Source organism: Macrotis lagotis, chromosome 3 (assembly GCF_037893015.1).
Source record: "Macrotis lagotis isolate mMagLag1 chromosome 3, bilby.v1.9.chrom.fasta, whole genome shotgun sequence".
NCBI lineage: Eukaryota > Metazoa > Chordata > Mammalia > Peramelemorphia > Peramelidae > Macrotis > Macrotis lagotis.
Window position 1 is genome coordinate 102,345,693 of NC_133660.1, and position 21,293 is coordinate 102,366,985.

The window sequence follows — 21,293 nt, forward strand, 5'->3', positions numbered from 1 at the left end:
TAAAAATGCAGACAATTTCCTAGGCTTTTGCTTATGAAAGGAAGGAGAGATGTTGGAAGGTAGCTCATGAGTATGATAGGTTCAAGTTATGTATATTTATACATGCATATTTACACATATGTTTATATATATTTAGGATAAGTAAGATTTCAGGTGAAAAATAACTAAATAAGGAAAGCTAGAATTGTGTGTGTATGTGTGTTTGTGTGTGTGTTTTTGTGTGTCTATTATTAAAAGGCACAATATTCAAAAGGATTTAAGAGGAACTCTGATCAAGTCAACAAGAAAGGAATTGTCCAATTCTTCCTCAAGGACTTGAGTGCTGGAAAAGGTGTTGTTAGATGATGCTGAAGTGATTTACCATGTGGAATCAGGGAGAAGAAAAAGGTAATGGCAGATCTCTCTTTTAAAGAGAAATATGAAAAAAAGAGAGAAAAAAGAAAAAAAAAAGATTTAGAAAAAAAACAAGGATTGGAAATGTTGCTTTATTGAATAGAACAAGTATTCTGGGAAGGATCGGTTTGGACCAGTGAGGGCCAATTGAAATTGAATAAAATAAATTGTAATGGTTCCAATCAACAAGAATGTTTGACTTCATCCAACTGTATTCTGGAACACAGGAGAAGGAGTAGAGAAGAAGTAGTTACATTCATCCAGAATTTGGAAATATATGAGGTGATAGGTATAAGGTAAAGAGCAGAGTAAAGTTGATTTGCTTAGTTAAAATATCAAAATTTTGAAAGCATGAAAGTGAGAACAGAAATTGAGTGAAGGTCTATAGAAGCAGGGAAGCACAGTGTATGGTACATTGAAGCCTACCTTGTTGATGAAAAATAGGTTTAGGAGGGATGGAGTGAGTTGAGTAATTGAACACTTATGTAGCTGATGATGAAATCATGGATATTTTTATCCCTAGGTATAACTGAGTTGGAGAAAAACTTTAGATCAGAGAAGTGGCCAAACTGATAAACAAGAAAAACTGAGGGGACATTAATATAGTGAAGAAGAATACTTCAAGCTGGGCACTAAACTTTGAAAGGAAATGAGCCAGGGTTTATTGGTTCTTGGGACCTAAATTTGGAGAGGAATTAATTTCAAGGGAAAGACTATTAAATGAAGGTGGTAGGTGGACTATATATGGATCATAAATATATGGAAATAAAAAAATGAACAGACAAGTATAGGCATGAATGAGTAAATATACAATATATAGGAAGTAAAGAACAAGCATTATCAGTATGCCTGGAAATTAATTTTTAAAAGTCAGTAGTTATAAAGTTTGCTTTAAAGTACACAACTCACACATTCCTCCCTAGGAAATACAGTTTTCATACAGCTTTTTATTATGTTCTATTCCTAAATTAACTATTATTTCTTTCCTGACTACTTTGTGTTTTGAAACATTTTCTGAATTAATCAACACAGGTTATTTACAGAGGTGGCTTTTTTGTGAAAGGTGATACAGGCTTACCTGAATTTTAAGAGTTTACAGTAGCATCATCTTCTCTACTATTTATAAATTGTCTTGTTCAATGAGTAATGCATTATTGCTGATTATATGTCATTTCAATTTTGACAGGTGAAGACCAGTAAGGATGATTAAGTGCTGGTCAGTGGTTTTGTTCCTTGGATTCATTTTTCTGAGAGCAGAAGGGAGACCAACCAAGGAAGGAGGATATGGACTAAAATCCTATCAGCCACTAGTAAGACTGAGACACAAGGTACTAATCATATTTAGAATGTTTTTATTACTAATTAATTACTAATTTAATTAATAATTACTACTTAAGAAGGAATTTAGGGCTTTTCATTATCATTCATATATTTGCAGTATTCCAGAAAAACTTTTCTAGATAGACATCACTATAAAAATTAGAGATTTTAAAAGTATAAAAGATGAGAATCTTGGATAGATTCTATTTCTGCACAACATATTTAAAATTATTTATAGAATAAAAGGAATGCAATATTTAATTCTAATCAATCCTAGAGATTGCTCAATTAAAAATAATTACCTTCATCTCATCTTTAGAAAGATATAATATTCATTTGACTTTGTACACATCTGGCCTATGAAATTTCATATTAATTTGCTTAGATTTTTTTAAAAGGAAATTATAAATTTATCAACCATTGTTTTAACATTATGGAGAATATTGACAAAAGGGGCATGACTTCCACAGTCATTTCTCCTTCTTATAAATTCAATGGCTTTGAGCAAGGTATTTATCCTTTCTATTCTTGCTTTACCTAAAAACTTAAGGAACTCGACTGTTAGATTACCTATAATGTCTGTGATTATATTATAATAGTACTTCATAGAAACAGAAGAATATTTCTTTATAGGATATTTGATTATATTATACTACTAATTCATAGAAACAAGAGATCTAGTGACCTCTTGAAGACTTTTCTATCACTTTGAGGAAATGTTATAACAATGCTACTCTGCATTCATTCCTTTAAATATGGTATAAATTAAACCCAGTTTCTGGTGACTAATGATAGTAACAATCTCTGATGACAGGAAAAATAATTATGATATGTAATTAAACTTTATATCATTGGACAAAAATGAGATATTCAAAAATGAAACTTGCTTTTTTGGTTTTATATATAATTTTGCATACTTAAGAGTTAGGTTTTATATATTTCTGAAAATAAAATGAAAGCTAGCTGATTGATATTTAAATATTTAACTATTTTACATTCTCATTTCATACAAAAGAATGACCATTGCCCATGATTTTTTTCATATTGTTGAGCAAGAATTATCAAAAGTTGCTTCAAAATATCAGTTTTTATTAATAGCATTACATAATATTCAAACACATCAAGATTTCTAAGAGAGAAATTTTATTCTCATTTTGGATTCTTTAACTCTAACATGATAATACTATGAAAGGATAGCATTCTTCATTCTTTTGAATCTGGAGAGATTATATAAATGTGCTGTCATATTAGGTTTAATTTTTACTAACCTTAAACACTATCTCTTCCCTGAGGAATCACAAAAACTTTAAATTAGAAAAAAAAGACTTTATCTTGCTTATTGTTTACTTGTATCTACATCTTCTCAGTTCAGAGATTCAAAGATTCTTATATGGATAGGGATTAGTTCCAAATTATTAAAGAAATGATTATGAAACATCTTGAAAAGAAAGTTTTCACTAAGCATTGGTTTTATGAACAGTCTTAATTCCTTGTTTTAATTCCTTATTATGACCTTATTTTTAGAACCTTATTTACTATTTTGAAAGGGTTGGTAGCCTTGTTGATCTACAAAATGTTATAAATCTGGATTTCTTAAATTTCAACAAAGCAATCTAAAAAGACAAAAGTCTTTTGTGTGAATGAGTCTCTTCTTATAGATAAGATGGTATGTTAGACCAATGTATTTTATGTAGCTTCAGAACTGGTCACACAGAGACAGAGAAAGTAGAGTAGCATTTAGAAAAAAGCAGGCAACTGTCTTGTTTTCTCGAGACTTCATCTGATTTTATTTAGTTTCACATTTTAGGAAGGGCTGTAATAAGTTTAAGAGAATTCAAAAAAGGTGACCAGGAGGGTAAAGGACCTAGAAATTAGACCTTTTAAAATCAGCTGTAGGAATGGTGAAACTTAGTTTTGGAGAAGAGAAAATTTGGATTGGAGAAGATACAAGACTACTAAATTTATCTTTGGAGTATTTAAATCAGAAAGATATTTGACTTGCTGAATCTTCTTTATCCAAGGGAATAGAATTATGAGTAATATGAAGAAGTTTCCAGGAATGAACTTTAAGATTAATAGTAAGATAAAAAAGGAAATAAAAGCAAAACCTCCTGTAAAATTAGAGCCATGGAATAGGTCATCTTGGAATGTAATGATTTCTCCCTCATTTCAGTTATCAAAATGAAGAATAAGTGTTTAGCTGCTGATTGTAGATGAAATAATTTTTTTTCAGCTACAAGTTTCATTGAATGAGGTCTTTTTTCTACTTTGAAATTTTTTTGAGTTCTTTTCCTGCTCTGAAGTTCTATGATTCTGTAATAAGCAATGTTTGAGGCACTGGAAATGGGTTTCAGATAGAAAGTGACATGAGTCAAATCTTGAAGAGAACTAAATATTCGATGTGGCAGAAGCAAGGAGACTTTTGTACACACACACACACACACACACACACACACATACACACACAAAACACTTCTCTTTTGGGATTGTTTCTAGTTAGCATTGCTTATGAGGTAAATAATTTATTAATATGGTACTTCTCTCCAGCAATGCCTAGGGTATTTTTGGCTTTATAATGAAGATTCTGCTGACAAAAGTGCTCTTCCAATACCCCTTCCTACCCCCTTTTTTCTACCATAGGCCAACATCCACGACTTTGAAGAATATGGTAGGAAAGTCTTAGTAAGCACTGCTTTTTCTCTGGTATGTCTTCTGCTTTATGAAATCCAGGTGGAACAAAAATAAGTAAAAAATTATGGAGTGGGTTCAAAGTTGGCATGTAAAAAAGTCACATGTATGAGATTTGACATGTTTTTATCTAAAATGAAATCTAAAATGAAAAGTTTAGATTCTTGAATGCTTTACTAATATAGTCTTCCCCTCAAATTAAAGAATTTATGCTTTATAAACAAGGGAGTTTGGAACAGTGATTAGAGAACCAGCCTTGGAACTAGGCTGTTCTGGGTTTGAATCTCCTTTTTGATAATGGCTTTGTGATTCACAAAATGACTGATATAGAAATGTATCTGAGATGATTGCACATGTATAATCTTTCATCAACTGTCTTGGGGAATTAATCATTCTTAAAAAATGAATGTTTAAAACTATCTCTACATGATATTGAAAAAAATGCTATTAAGTAAAAAATATGGACTAACATAATTTAAAAATATAAAACATTAAGTTATCAGATAATGACTTTGTGAGACTGGGAGGTCTCTTACCCTCTCATTACATTTGGTAATTCTCAACAAACAGAGAAAGAGTTAACTTGTAATGATGGAGCAAGATTCAAGTAATGATGTTAGTTCGTACTTACCTATCATTTTAAACACTTTTTGGGGTAGGGGTGAAGCAGTCAGAGTTAAGTGACTTGTCCAAGGTCACACAGCTAGTGTCAAATATCTGTGGTCAAATTTGAACTCAGGGGCCTCCAACTCCAGGGTTGATGTTCATCCACTGGATAACCAAGCTTCCCCCACAAAGATTTTTTTTATATATATTATCTTATATTATTCTCACAAAAAGCCTGTGAGGTAGGTGTTACTGTTATCCCTATTTCAGAGGTGAGGAAACTTAGGATAAGAGAGATTTTCTCAAGGTTATACACCTAAATGATATGAGACATGATTTAAACCTAGTACATACTGATTTCCCGGATGGTACTCCATCCATCCTCAGACCAAATTTCCTCAAAATCTGGCATTGCATCCACCCCCAAATCTAATTTCCAAGGGAAATCACTAGGCCATACTCTCCCTGTTTCTTATACTGTTTATAAGGTTAACTTCCTATGTTTAACAAAGTGAAGTGGAAAGGGGGAAACAAACTTTCTCTCAAATCAACAAATAACAATCCACAACTCAAGTTTTCTTTTGATTCCTTTATGAGTGAAGACATGACTTGACAGGAATTTGATTCCTTAACTCTCTAGGATTCCATATTTATATCTAAGAACAGGACATATGAAATAATTTTCATGAAGAATCACTTTGAGGTATTGTTTCCCAAGCACTTTTGTAAAATCAAAACATTTCTTCATTTTATTAATGAAAATGAGGGGGGATCAAATAGGGAAAAACCAATACAAGGTAAGTAGGACTGACTAGGATCATGGGGAACCCCTTGCATACTCTAGGTTTTTGTGAGTTCCCCATTGTCAGGAACCCCCAAACCTCAATATTCTTAAGGGAAATATTACCCTCTAGCCTCTGTTTGCTAAAGTAGCCTGTCATCTCTTCCAGAATCTGTGACAGTATTACATCTTGCAGTTGATATAACCTTCACCAGCTTTGACATCAGCCTAGACTACTTTTTGATTTACTTGCAATTCTTTTTTATTTGTGGCTCTTACATCCTTTCTTTCTTGTTGTCATTGCAAAGAGAGTAGAGAAAAAAAAAACTTCTCAGTTTTCTAAATAGATAAAACTATATTCACATAAAAACATAATTATCAAATATTTAACTTTTATAATTTCTTATGTTGTTAAAAACTTATATTTTTATCAATTTTGTTTTGAAAAGAATATAATACATTAAAAGAGGAAAATTGCTTATAAGACATGGAGCAGATAAGTGTAGTAGGCATATGATAAGAATATAATTGTTAATGGGGAATATGTTGACAAACTGGCAAACATCTCAGCTCTCTACTGCTTAAATTAATTATGAATTGTTTATCACATCTTTCATTATTAAAATTTCTATTCTGATTTCAATTAGCAAAGCTCAATATTCTAAATCAAAAAGTATGCATAATAAAGTTCTGAATTTTATGCTCTTGATATATTGAATAATTTTTCAAGAGAGGCCTTTAGTAAATCCCTACTCCAGGATATCATCATGGTTTGAAAGTAACCCTAGATTCCTGCAGGTTATTTCAGTGGAGTACAAGTAGGGGTAGAATCTAGCATGTTAAAGCGACTTCAAGCATGGACCTATAAAGAGGATAGTTATGTAGTCCAAGCATTAGACTAGTTAAGTTTGAGAAAATTTATTTTCAGAATGATGGACACTAAGTTACCAGTGAGATCTCTGCACATTATATTTGAAAATATCATGTTTAAACAATGCTATAGTCATTCCTAATCTTTTCCAACAAATATTGATATGTTGTGCATGATTTCACATGTATAATGTAAAATTCAGCTGCTCATGATTTCTTATAGAACAATAATCCTCCATAAAATTCACATGCCATAACTTGTTTAGTCATTTCTCAATTGATGAGTCTCCCCTCAATTTTCAATTCTTTGCCTCTACAAGAAGAGCAGCTATAAATATTTTTTAACATTACAGACTTTTCTCATTTTTTAAAGATCTCTTTGGAGTATAGATCTAATAGTATTGTTACTGGATGAAAGTGTATGCACAGTTTCATTGCCTTTGAGCATAGTTCCAAAGTGCTCTGCAGAATGGCTGGATCAATTCACGACTCCACTAACACTTTATTAGTGACTCAATTTTCCCAAATCCTCTCCAAAATCAATCATTTTCTTTTTGTTATCTTAGCCAGTATGGTACGTGTGAGTTGATACTTCAGAGCAGTTTTAATTGGCATTTCTCTAATCTATAATGATTTAGAATATTTTTATATGACCATAGATAGTTTTAGTTTCTTCATCTGAAAATTGCCTGTTTATATCTTTTTGACATGTAACAACTAGGTAATGACTTGTAATTTAATAAATTTGATTCACTCCTCTATATATTTTATTTTATTGGTTTTTGCAAGGCAGTGGGGTTAAGTGACTTGCCCAAGGTCACACAGCTAGGTTATTATTAAGTGTCTGAGGTTACATTTGAATGCAGGTCCTCCTGACTCTAGGGTCTGTGTTCTATCCACTGTGCTACCTAGCTGTCCTATGCACCACCTAGCTGCTCCAATTCTCTATATATTTTATAAATGAATCATTTATCAGAAACGCTAAATGTAAAGATTGTTTCCCAGCTTCTAATTCCTTTTATATCTTGGCTGCATTCATTTTATTTATACAAAACCATTTTAATGTAATAACATCAGTTATCCATTTTGTAATTTATAACGTTATTTTTTGATTACAAACTTCTTTCTCCATAGATCCAACGGATAGGGTATTTCTTAATTTCTTAATTGTTCTGTGATATTACCTTTTATTTCTAAATCCTGTACCTATTTTGACTTTATTTTGGTTTAGGGTATGAGATAGGGGTACTTGTAAATTTTTGCTATACTATTTTCTAGTTTTCCTAATAGTTTTTGTTGAATGATGAGTTCCTATCCCAGAAATTAATATCTTGAGGTTTATCAAACAGTAGTCATTTCCTTCTATTTCTTCTGTACATAATCCAGTGATCCATTACTCCATTTCTTAGAAAGTGTGAAACAGTTTTGATGAATGCGACTTTATAATATAGTTTTAGATCTGATACAGATAGGCAACCTTCCTTTTTTTCCCCCATTCTTGACATTTTGTTGCTCCACATGAATTTTGCTGTTACTTTTTATAGCTTTGTAAAATAGTTTTTTGGTAGCTTGATTGGTATGTCATTGAATAAATAATTTAATTTGGGTAGAATTGTCATTTTTATTATATTAACTCAGTCTAACCATGAGCAATTAACATTTTTCCAGTTGTTCAGATATTATTTTATTTATGTGAAAAATATTTTGGTATTGTGTTCAAATTGCTTCTGGATTTGCCTTGGGTAGATTCCCAAGAATTATATATTGTCTACAGTTAACTTAAAATTATATTTCTGTTTCTTTTTCTTACTCTTGTGCTTTATTGTTTATTTATAGAAATGTTGATGATTTATGTGAATTTATTTATTTTATACTCTGCTATTTTGCTAAAATTTCAAGTAGTTCTTTAGTTGATTGTCTAGGATTCTCAAATTATACTATTATATCTGTAAAGTGTAAAAATTTTTTTCCTCATGACCTATTCTAATACCTTCTGCTTCTTTTTTCTTCTCATTGCTAATGCTAATATTTCTTTTTTTTTAGGGTTTTTTTTTTGCAAGGCAAATGGGGTTAAGTGGCTTGCCCAGGGCCACACAGCTAGGTAATTATTAAGTGTCTGAGCCCAGATTTGAACTCAGGTACTCCTGACTCCAGGGCCGGTGTTCTATTCACTGCACCATCTAGCTGGCCCTAATGCTAATATTTCCAATCCTATATTGAATAATATTGGTGATAATGGGCAAACTTGTTTCACCCCTGATATTATTGGAAATGTTATTTTATTCCCATTACATATAATGCTTACTGATGGTTTTAGAGAGAGATACTACTTATCATTTTGAGGAAAACATATATTCCTATATGGTCAAGATTTTTTAATAGGAATGGATAATGTATTATGTCAAAAACTTTTTCACCATTTATTGAGATAATCATATATTTCTGTTAATTTTATTTTTTGATATGGTCAATTATGTTGATTGCTTTCTTAATATCGCACCATTCCCTGCTATATTGCACCATATACCTGCTATAAATCCTGCCTGATCATGGTGTATTACCCTAGTAATAGCTTGTTGTAATCTCTTTTTTTGCAACAACATTCACCAGGGAGATTGGTCTATTATTTCTTTATTTTGTTCCTTCCTGGTTTAGATATCAGCACCATATTGGTATCATGGAAGGAATTAAATCTCCTACTTAAATTTTTTTTAAAAAAAAACCCTATTTTTAAAATGGTTTATATAGAATTGGAATTATTTTTTCCTTAAATGTTTGGTAGAATTCACTTGTAAATCCATCTGGTCCTGATGATTATGTTTTAGGGAGTTTATTGATGGTTTCTTCAATTTCTTTTTCTGAAATGGGGTTATTTAAATATCATTTCCTCTTCTGTTAGTCTGGACAATTTTTATTTTTGTGAAAATTCATCCATTTCACATAGACTGTCAAATTTATTGGCATACAGTTGGGCAAAATGACTCTGAATTATTATTTTTATCTTTTCCTAAATGTTGGTAAATTCTCCTTTTTCCTTTTTTAAACTGATAATTTGTTTTTCTTGCTTTTAAAAATCAAATTTACTAAAGATTTATCTATTTTTAAAATGAATTTTATTCAGTTACTTTTTAAGTGAAAAAGAGCATTTATTGGAGATACTTGCTTATTACTTTCCCTCTCCCACAATTCCTCTTAGCTTTCTAATTTTAACTGCATTGGCTCTCTGTGTGTGTGTGTGTGTGTGTGTGTGTGTGTGTGTGTGTGTGTGTGTATCAAGAATTTCTATTTTTATTTTTATGCAATCAGAATTATCCATTTAACTTCCCATGCTCTTCTCTATCTATTGTATGGTCATAAACTCTTCCCTTATCCATATATTTGACAGCTAAATTTGCCCGTTTCCATAATTTGCTTAAGATATTATCCTTTATGTCTACCATATATTCATTCTGAGCTTAAGTTACACAGTGTAGAGATAGTGATCTATAATTAGTTTCTTATAAACTGTTCTTCAACTTTTCCATCAGTTTTTGGGAAATAGGGAGTTACTGCCCCCAAAGCTTGGATCTTTGAGTTTATCAAATGCTATATTATGTTTCCTTAGTGTCTTATGCAGCTAATTTATTTCATTGATCCACCACTCTTTTTCTTAGCCAGTACCATATTGCTTTCATGAATACACTTTTGTAATGTTTTTTATAGTCTGGTATTTCTAGACTGTTTTTCTTAACATTACTTTTCATTGATTCACTTCATATTTTTGACCTTTGGTTCTTCCAGAAGAACATGTAAAATAATTATTTGGTAAAATGATTGGTATGGCACTGAATAAATAAAGCACTCATCTGGAAATCCCTTATGCCAATGAAAGCATGGGTCTAGTCTCCATAACTATTACTTTGTTAAGGAGTGAAAGTTTCAAACATTTCCATTTATTTGTTTTTTCTTGTTTTTTTATAAGAAAATAATTTGTTATCTTTAGAACATATTGAAGAATAATGCTCTCACTGTTTTTTTCCCTTAGAACAAAGCTTCTGACTTTGAATATCACTCAATATTTATTTTGTCTAACTTGAGTTGGAAAAGGTCTCTTTGAGTTTCAGAAATGCTGAAATATGGTTTGCAGTAACTGTCAGTTTAATTAGTTAATTCTTCTCTATCTTTGGACTGGTTAGCTAAAGAAATAAGATTAAGAGGAAACTTTAAAAAATTGTTTTTTATTTACATAATTATTTATTTGTTTCCAATTATGTACAATAGTAGATTATATCTAACTTTTTTGTAAGATTTTAAATTTTACATTTTGTTTCCCATACTTCCTTCCCCCCCCCCCATTCATCCCCTACCCATACAATGCAATCTGATAATTTTAGGTTTTTTCCATGCTATGCAATGATCAAAATTCAATGTGTTGTGAAGAAAAACATATCCTTGAAGAAGAAATAAAATATTAGAGATAGCAAAATTATGTAGTACATAAGACAACTTTTTTTTAAATAATTGAAAGTAATAATCTTTGATCTTTGTTTAAACTCTACAATTCTTTCTCTGAATACAGGTGGTATTCTCTGTCACAGATAGCCTAAAATTGTCCCTGATTATTGCACTGATTGAATAAGCAAGTCCATTAAGTCCATTAAGCAAGTCCATGTGGCTGTTAGGGTGTACAATGTTCTGGTTCTGCTCATCTAGCTTAGCATCAGTTTATGCAAATCTTTCCAGACTTACCTGAATTCCCATCCCTTCCGATTTCTAAAGGAACAATAGTGTTCCATAACATTCATATACCACAGTTTGTTCAGCCATTCCCCACCTGATGGACATCCCCATAATTTCCAATGCTTTTCCACTACAAAGAGAGTTGCTATGACTATTTTTGTACATGTGGGGATTTTACTGTTTTTCATGATCCCTTCAAGGTATACACGCAGTTGTGGTATTGCTGGATTAAAGGATATGCATATTTTATTGCCCTTTGGGGGTAATTCAAATTTGTTATTCAGAAACATTGGATCAATTCACAGCTCCACCAACAATGTATTAGTGTTCCAGATTTTCCACATTCCCTCCAACACTGATCATTGTCCTTTCTGGTCATATTCGCCAATCTGAGAGGTGTGATATGTTAACTCAGAGAAGCTTTAATGTGCATTTCTCAAATCAGTAATGATTTAGAGTAATTTTTCATATGACTATGGATAGCTTTGATTTTTCTCATCTGCAAATTGCCTTTGCATATTCTTTGACCATTTCTCAATTGGCAAATGATTGTTTATTTTAAAATAAATTTGACCCAATTATCTATATATTTTAGAAATGAGTCCTTTGTCACAAACCATAGTTGTAAAAATTGGAGAAATTTTTTTAAATTGTATAATTAAAACACCCTTGAAATAACTCAAAAAAAGACTACATTTGAGATTATTTTAAAAAGTTTATTATCACCTCCCCATTATTTATATATAATTTTCTTTGTATCCAATGTAGTTGTGCTTCTGTGTTCTAAGAACACACACACACACACACACACACACGAGAATAATTTACAGAAAATTGAAGGTATTCTGGAATAAGAAATTCTTGAAGCAACTTTTATGTAATGTTATTTATTTTAAAAAAACTTTTCAGATGAAACTCCCATTTAATACAAATATTTAAATTGTCATTTTATTTATTTGAAAGTAAATATAATAGAAAAATATTATTCCTAGACGAGTACCATAAAAAATGGACACTTTGTTTTAATTCAACTCCAGTCAGAAAAAATCTCAGTCTTCCCTTTCCATATAACCCTTAATTATGTTGCTTTCTAAATATAAAATATAATGCTTTCTAAATATAAAAATAAAATATGAAAGTAATACTTAGTCAAACTTCTAATTAAATATTAAAGAAAATTATTTCAATAATAGAACAATGACACAATCTATAATTATCACTTATTTTTTTTAATGATGCAGTCAATGAGTAACAGAAATTACAGAACATCAATGCTGAAGCCTTTTACCCTCTCCTGATGGGGAAATAATAGAGTCAGGGTACAAAAGGAGATATGCTTTCCATGGAATTGACCAATTTGGCAAATTGTTTTGCTATGCAAATCTGTTACATGGGTTTCACTTTTCTTTTTTTTTTTTTTACAGTTTGTTAATTGGTAGGAGGGAAGGGAGAAAGAAAAAAATAGATTTTTTGAAAAATAAATAACTCCCTTTAAAAAGTTTTATTTTGGTTTTATTTTTTAAGTTACCCATAGATTTTTGGATCTCTTAAGATTATTCAATTAGAATGATGTTCTCTTTTTTCTGATAAAAAATAAAAATAAACAACTTTTTACAGATTCCCTGTTGTCTTTTCTATGTATCTTAAAGCGATTTATAGAGCTTCATATTACACCTTTGTAGTAGCTAAGTTATTTTAATTTCCTAACAAAGGATAAATAATAGATATAAAAATACTGAGATTCAATTCAACAAATTGTTGAATTATTAATTTTGAGTAGTACTTAAAGTGAACTCCTTGAGGCATCTTTTGCCTTTCTTTGTGTCCCAAGTATAGTGTTTGTTACATATTAAGCACTTAATAGATGTGTATTTATTTTGATTATTATTATGATTCACTCTAAAATTGATGAAAAGACAAAAATAGCACCATTCTCTGCGCTGAAGTAGTTTATATTTTACTAAGTGGATAGTGCCTTAGATTTCACTAGCAAGGAGAAAAATCATAAGGAAAAAATCATTTTTTTCTAATTAAATATTAAAATATAGGGTAAGAATATTAAAAAATCCATAAATACTATGCTGTTGATAAGAATTTAGATTACGAATGTGACTTGACACAGAGAAATTTGTTTGCTGAATCTTTATGATAGCTTCTTTTACAAGGTAGTTTGATCTCCTAATTAGTATCTTAATAATGTCAATGTATCATTGTATATGTGCATCTTTTAAATATGCTTTTGCATTTTATACATCTAAGTCTCCTAAAGTTACAGGAGCAGTTTAGAAAATAATGAAAAAATCACTGAAGAGACTAAATGGATATTATCTATTCTCCACTCCCATTCTTCCATTTTGATGTGTAAATCAAAACAAGTATGGAGGAAAAATTGGGTGGAATCAAAAATGTGGTTTTGAGATACAGTTGCAATTTACTCGGTGCAACTTCAGAGTAGGAGGGATGATGATCTAGGGGAAAGGACATTGAATCTAAACTTGCTCTCAGAGAACATAGTTTTGACTGCTTATTACCTATATGGCAAGCTATTTAACCTGTCAATGTCAGTTTCCTCAAATGAAAAAATTCTGAAGTATTTCCCAAGAGCTAACATTTTATGACATTATATATCATATTCAGCTTCATATATTATTTCTATATGACACCTGTGTATCTTATGCAACCTATTTATACCCTCACCTATTACCTGATTGCAAACTTTAGTAGGGAACATTTCTCATTTACATTTGAAACAATAGCACTTTTAGTACAGTGCCACTCCCCTGAGAGTGTTCAATAAAGGTTTGATGATGATAAAGACAGCTTTCTCTTTAAAATGTGTCACTAAGGAATCATAAAGCCTATGTATACTATAAAATCTAGTTACCCTCTATTGGCCCCAAGGATTTAGAGTTTAAAAGGACCATCATGAACACCTAGCCCAAATTTCTGATTTTATAGCTTCTGAAACTGAGCCTGTAAGCTGATATCTTAAGTGACTTACTCAAGGTCAAGCCTTAGTAAATGGTAGAAATTAGTAAATGGTAGAACTTGGAGTCAAACCCAGATCCAATGACACCAAATCCAGTGATCTTTCCAGTAGACAACTTCCTATTTTCAACATTTCAGTCCCTCTTCTGACAGTACTTCCCAAATCCATGCTTTTATTCACCTTTAAGAAATGTTCATTGAGTTCTCAAGAGACATTACAGCAAAGACCTGGTGTTCTGAGAATTAATGTGCTACCATAAATACCTAATACATTATCAGGAAATACTGGTCTTCTTTCATACCTGGCACAGATAAAAGGTTGGCACAAATGCAAGACTTATAACTCGTATGATAGCAGTCTACAGAGGCTATGATATAACATTATTACTCCATTTTGTGTTCCATTTGTTACTTGGTTACCAGTTCATCTCTGTCTTTGAACATTATTCCTGAAAACATAAACACTGAAAGCTGCCCTTTGGGAATGATGATATAGGATCAAAATTATATATTAACAATGAATGAGATATCATTTCCTAAACTTCTGCCATCAGTAAGAGGACTGGATGCCCAATGAAGAACATTGAAATCATTGCATATTTAGTTCTAAAAATTTCAGGAGTATCTATTTATGAGGCTGCTCAGGTTGTTCCACTTTTTATTCATGGCTGGTTTTATTTAAGATTGTGTATTTATGAAATACAAAAATTCCTAAAATCAAGGAAGCATGTGATTTTGCTACATGAGTAAAAATAGTATATTAGTACTGATTATGTTGACAGATCAAATCATTTTATTCTAATGTTATAGGCACTTTCTTTATAGGGCTATTGTACTTTATACATGAATGAGTCCTTTCTTTAAAAGGGTGAAGGGTCTGAAAATCATTCCTTGTGAGAATCAATTGAAGAAAATGGAGATATTTATCCTGGAGAAGCAAATATTTAGTGTGAACATGCAAACTGTTTTTAAGTATTTGAAGGATTATGAGAAGAAATAAAATTTAGAATTTTTTGTTCTGAAGTGTGCAAAGTTATATGCAATGAATGAAGACTTGAAGAAGGAAATTTTAGTTTGATATAAAAGGAAAAAATCAAGAATTACATTTATCAAAAAGTGGATTTGATTTTCTTAGGAGGAAGTCTTCAAACAAGGAGGAGTTGAATATGAGTATGATGTGATGTAGACAGAATTCTTATATAATGAGTCAGTCAAAAAAAAAGAATCCTTAATAATTGACTTCTATGTGCCAGACATAAATTGAATCTCACTATGTAGCAACTAATGTCCTTTCAATGTCTGAGATTCTGATTTTGTGAGACTGCTAACCCCAGATATTAATGAACAACTGATTATGCCTGGTTATTCAACATATAGTTGTTGAAAACCTATTGACTGAATAAAAGACATGGACTTCAAAGTCACTCAGTAGGTCCCTACTATAACAAATATTACAATTCCTAATGTTATTATCTAATATTTAGGGATTAGTCTATTTTGATTATTATGTAGGATGTACAAAACTGTTTTATACTGCTAATATCAACATCCTGGCAAATCATTAAATTTCTAACCAAACTCGTAATTTCATGATATTCTCTCATTTTGGTATCAATTATAGTTTTAAGAGAAACAGTTGAGGTTAATCTTGGATTGAGTTATATCACTTCTTTCATATGGTAGTTGAAATAATTCTCCTTTGCATCCTTCTCTTACCTGTAGCCTTACCGTTTTAATAGTATTTCATTTTTTCCAATTACTTGTAAAGATAATGTCTACATTCATTTTTATAAAATTTACAGTTCCAAATTTTTCTCTCTTCCTCCCATTTCTTCTCCCTCTCCAAGAGAGCAAACAATCTGATATAGGTCATGCATGTACAATTATGTAATAAGCAATTCCACAATAGTCACATTATGAAATTAAAAAGAACAAAAAAAGAAAAATTGAAAAGCAAAACAATGAAAGTGAAAATAGTGTGATACAGTCTGCATTCAGATTCCATCATTTCTTTTCATCATGAGTGTTTTGGAATTGTCTGGGATAGAAGAACTATCATAGTTGATCTTTGTACAATGTTGCTATTACTGTGTACAATGTTCTCCTCTTCTGCTCACTTCACTCAACATTGATTCATGACAGTCTTTCCAATTTTTTTTTCAGAAATCTGTCTACTCATCATTCCTTATAGTAAAACAATATCATATTACATTCATATAACACAGCTTCTTCAGTTATTGTCCATTTCATGGACATTCCTTCAAGTTCTAATTCATTGTCACTACAAAAAGGGTTGCTATAAAATTTTTTTCTCCATGTAGATCCTTTCCCCTTTTTTATGATCTCTTTAGAAAATAGACCTAGTAGTGGTGTTGCTGGATTAAAGGGTATGTGCAGTTTGTTTGCCCTTTGGGCATAATTCCAAATTGTTCTCTGGACTCTTTGGATTAGTTCACAAATATACTAGCAATATATTCCTACTTTTTACCTATAGAGACAGAGACATAAACAGAATCAAAAAGATACCCACAGAGAGCGAGACTGTCAGAGTGAAAAAGATGACAGGAGAGAGAAAGGGCAGGAGGGAGGGGGAGAGAGAGGGAGGTGGAGGGAGAGAGAAAGGTAGCAGTAACATCAAAGACACACACACACACACACACACACACACACACACAGAGACAAATGCTTTTTCATCTTATCAAAATCTCCATGAATATAGCCTCATGCATGTTTGAGAACTTCCTCTATGCATGCATGCCAGGAAAATGAACAGATTTTCAAAGCAGATTTACTTTTGTAGATGTTTTAGGATATAGCCAGTCCCGTGAAAAAAGTAGAGAAGAACTATTTATGTTTGATTTAAAAATCAACAACAAATTTGACTTGATTGAACAAAACCCAGTTTTAAAGATTCTTCAAAAATAAGACATGTCAAAAGATACTTATACATCTAATGGCACCATGATGTTATAGAAAGTGGTTTGAGTTTGTAATAAGTCAGTCTATGTTCTTGACAATACTTTTTTTTTCCTGATGTAGATTTTTTTCATTTCTGGATATGATATTTTATTTGCTTAATTAATTATATATTTTTCCATTTTTCTCTAATTCCTCCCTCCACCCACCAAAAAAAAGAAATTCCCTGCAACAATATATATATATATATATAGTTGTTCAAGCAAAATTCCCACATTGGTCCTTACCAAAAATGCATATCTCACACTACAAATCTAGTCTGTCCTCTTTTTCAGGAAGTAGACAAAATTCTAAATCACGGATGTTCTGTTATTATGGTTGATGATTATAATAATTAGATTTCTCAAGTCTTTTAAAATGATTGGTTTGTATGATGTTATAATATAAATTTTCCTCCTAGTTAAATTTCTTTCACTGTACAATGTTTCAATTTTTAAGGAATACTTACTATCTTATGCCTTCCTATTATGGGCCCCTTGATTATGAGATGAATAAAAATCTATTCCTCTTATTTTTTTTTCTGTTATATTTAGCTTTTCCTCTCTTTCCTTACTCCTTCTAAGACCATTCAAGAATTTTAAAAATTCATTTTTAGGTCTTCTTTTTGATTTGATGCCCCCTATGACACATGCTGATATAATATTTCCTAAGGGATTCCTGTTACTTTCCCTATGCCATTGGAAAGTAGTCTGTTCTTAATAAAATCTTTTTTAGTTGCTTATTTGTATTTACTTTATTTTTCTCTTTACTTTTAGGATTGCTTTTAAGAATTTCTACTAACCCATGGTCTTTTCACTGATAATACTTGAAAATCATCTATTTCAGTGAAGAACCATCTTTTCCTTCTGTAGAATTATACTCAGTTTCATATCAAGTATTTTTGAATGGAAACATTTTCTACACTGCCATTTATTTTAGGAATATTGTGCTGCATTCATACTACTTCTTTAAAAGTTTTCTGTTTTTCTGAAAATGTCCAGTATTTTTTTGAGGGAAGTGATTGGGTTGGAAGCTTAGAATCTTGGTTATAATATCCCCACTTTTCATTGTGAGGTTACTTTCAGAATGTGAAAGATGAATTATTTCCATTTTCATGTTGCTTTCTATTTAAAAGAGATCTGTGCAGTTTTACTCTGTGTTTTTGTGTGAGTGTGTGTGTGTGTGTGTTTGGTTTTTTACACTTTCTCAAAATTTGATCTTCAGACCCATTATTATCATGACTTAGGTAATCTATTTATTCTTAAATTATTTCTTCTTGAATTTTTGTCTAGATTACTTCCATTTCCTATGTGATAGCTTACATTTCTTATTTTTTTAATCTTTGACCTTTATCTTAATTTTTTGTTGTTGTCTCATGGGGTCATTAATGTTTACTAAGTTCATTCTAATTTTCAATTAATCTATTACTTGGGTAAGGCATTATACCTCTTGCCCAAAGTTGTTAATTTTCTTTCTCAGACTATAACTCTCAATTCTTTTTTCTGTTACTCTTATTTAATTTATAATGATATTTAAAATCATTTTTAACCTTGGAAACATTTTCTTTATGAATTCTGATAGACCTGAATGGTGAAAACAAGCCTAACTATTTGTGATCTACATAATCTGGAAACCAATCAATTGCTCATATGCTGAAAGACTTTTTTTGACCTAATAATAATATGGAGCTTTGAGTACCAATCCATTTCCATTGGACTGAATGTTTTCATCTACTTAACTCTTGCATAGTTGGAACACTTCTACATACTCCACATAGCATGAAAAATAAGAGTGTAATCAGGGTAAATGCAAGTCAGATAGACATTGTAAAGGTGTGGTTAAACATTGGGAGGGCTCAATATTGCAACTAGGAGAACATTGTATGTATGGAGAAGACTTTGTCTTTAAGGAGCATCAGCAAATAAATCTGAAGCCTGAGGAATTTAACAGAGAGAGCCTTTGGGATAATAATATGTACACTACTTACCTCACAGTATTATTGCAAGAGGTTTGTAAACCCCAAGTAATGTCATTGGGTTTATAGGCATAAGATGGGAAGAAAGAAAAGAAAAAAGAAAAAGAAGGAGAGATAAAAGGAGGAAAGAAGGAAACTAGGAAATAAAGAAGGAAGGAAGGAAGGAAGAGAACTGTTCTCCAAGAGTGAGATTAAGTTATTCAATAGCTGACCTTTATCCTGAGGAAACATTTTGCTTTTTTATTTATTTAATATTCATGTAATAATTATAAACATCCAAACAGGACACTAACATTTAACAAATATTATCTCTTTTGTCTTCACAAGCCTGGGAGGCAGGTACTTTTATCATCCTCATCTCATAGATGAGGAAGCTGAGACTTAGAGAGATTTAGTGAAATGCAGTGTTACACAATTAACAAGTATCTTGGGCAGGGTCTCCAACTCAAGTTTCTGAGTTAAAACCTGTCTCTAGTATTATTGATTTTTTTTTATTTTAAATTTTATTTATTTATTTTACTCCCTTTGTACATGCATATTTCCAAGCTACAAAATTTTCTTCCACCCTCCCTTCCCACCCCCCCCACCCCTCCCCTGAGCATGGAAGAGTCAGGTTAACATTTTACATACATATTTTGTTAAACATATTTACAAATGAGTGGATTCAAGATGTTGGCAGGAGAACAACCTCTTTTAGGTGCTCTCTCCAAAATATTTCCAAAACATTAAATTTATAACTCCAACTATATTTTTGAGAGACAGAACCCACAGAAAGTTCTAGTGAGACAATTCTCTAGCCCAAGGTAACCTGGAAAATAGTGGGAAGGCTCTGTTTCATGTCCTTGGAGAGGTGGCAGCCCAGCAAAGGAGTTTCAGCCTTTCAGGAACAGCCCCAGGGTGCCTAGGTCCTTGGGAGCCCCATCTCCTGGCAGCAGAAGCAGTTTCCTAACATGCCAATACAGGGAGCACCAAGGACAGCTTGGAAGATCAGCAGGGTGACCTCTGCCAGAGCGAGCAAGAAGTCCAGGCCAGTGTGACATTCTTTAGCAAGTCCACAGCCCTCAGCACAGCTCAGATCCTAGGAAATGGAAGCAGGTCTGTGGAACTGCCCAGCAGGAAACACCCACCAGCTGCTCCCTGATTGCTCAGCCCAGGGAAAGTAAGGGAATTTAGGAAGTTTGTCGAAATCTGTCCTCTGTCCCTGGGACAGGACACTGGGGCTTTGATCACATTCAGACCCTGGTCACAGTCTGGGGCTCCAGAGGGGTGAGCTTGTGGCCATCCAACTGACCAGGAAAGCACTAAGAACCTCACATTCTGAGGTCCTTGGGGAGTGTCCCAATAATACTCAAAAGGTCAGGAAGCACCCCCAAACCAGACATAGGCTGGGGAAATGAGTAAACAGAAAAAAAGAAACCTGACTATAGACAATAACTTTGGTCCCATGGAGTTCCAAAATACAAAATCTGAAGATGAGAAAGTTCAATCTTCTGCATCATAAGACTCCAAGAAATATAAAAGTTGGGCTCAAGCTATAACAGAGCTCAAAAAATATTTTGAAAATCAAGGTAAGTTAGGCACAAGGAAAAACTGGGAAAAGAAATGAGGGAGATGCAGGAAAAAACATGAAAATGAAGTCAATAGTTCAGTCAAAGAGATCAAAAAATGCTGAAGAAAATAACATATTAAAAATCTGTTTAGGCCAAATGGAAACAGTTTGAAAAGTTTTTGAGGAGAAGAATGTTTTAAGGCCAGATGGAAAAGGAGATAAGAAAGCTCTCTGAGGAAAACAAATCCTGCAGATGTGGAATGGAGCTAAAGGAAGCTGATGACTGTGAGAAATCAAGACAATAATTCAACACCAAAAGAATGAAAAATTAGAAGAAAATGTGATATATCTCATTAAAAAAACAACTGATCTGGAAAATAAATCCAGGAAATATAATTTTAAAATTATTAGGCTATTTGAAAGTCATGATCAGAAAAAGAGCCTTGACC

General features: G+C 31.9%; 1 protein-coding gene across 1 annotated transcript in view; it reads left to right on the forward strand.

The window, feature by feature from the left end:
- FSTL5 (follistatin like 5) overlaps window positions 1–21,293 on the forward strand; it is a 1,020,077-nt gene that overhangs the window by 99,645 nt on the left and 899,139 nt on the right. Inside the window, exon 2 of the mRNA XM_074227423.1 lies at window positions 1,580–1,721. Coding sequence (XP_074083524.1) covers window positions 1,596–1,721 — 126 coding nt within the window. The 5' untranslated portion in view covers window positions 1,580–1,595. The remainder of the gene's footprint in view (window positions 1–1,579; window positions 1,722–21,293) is intronic.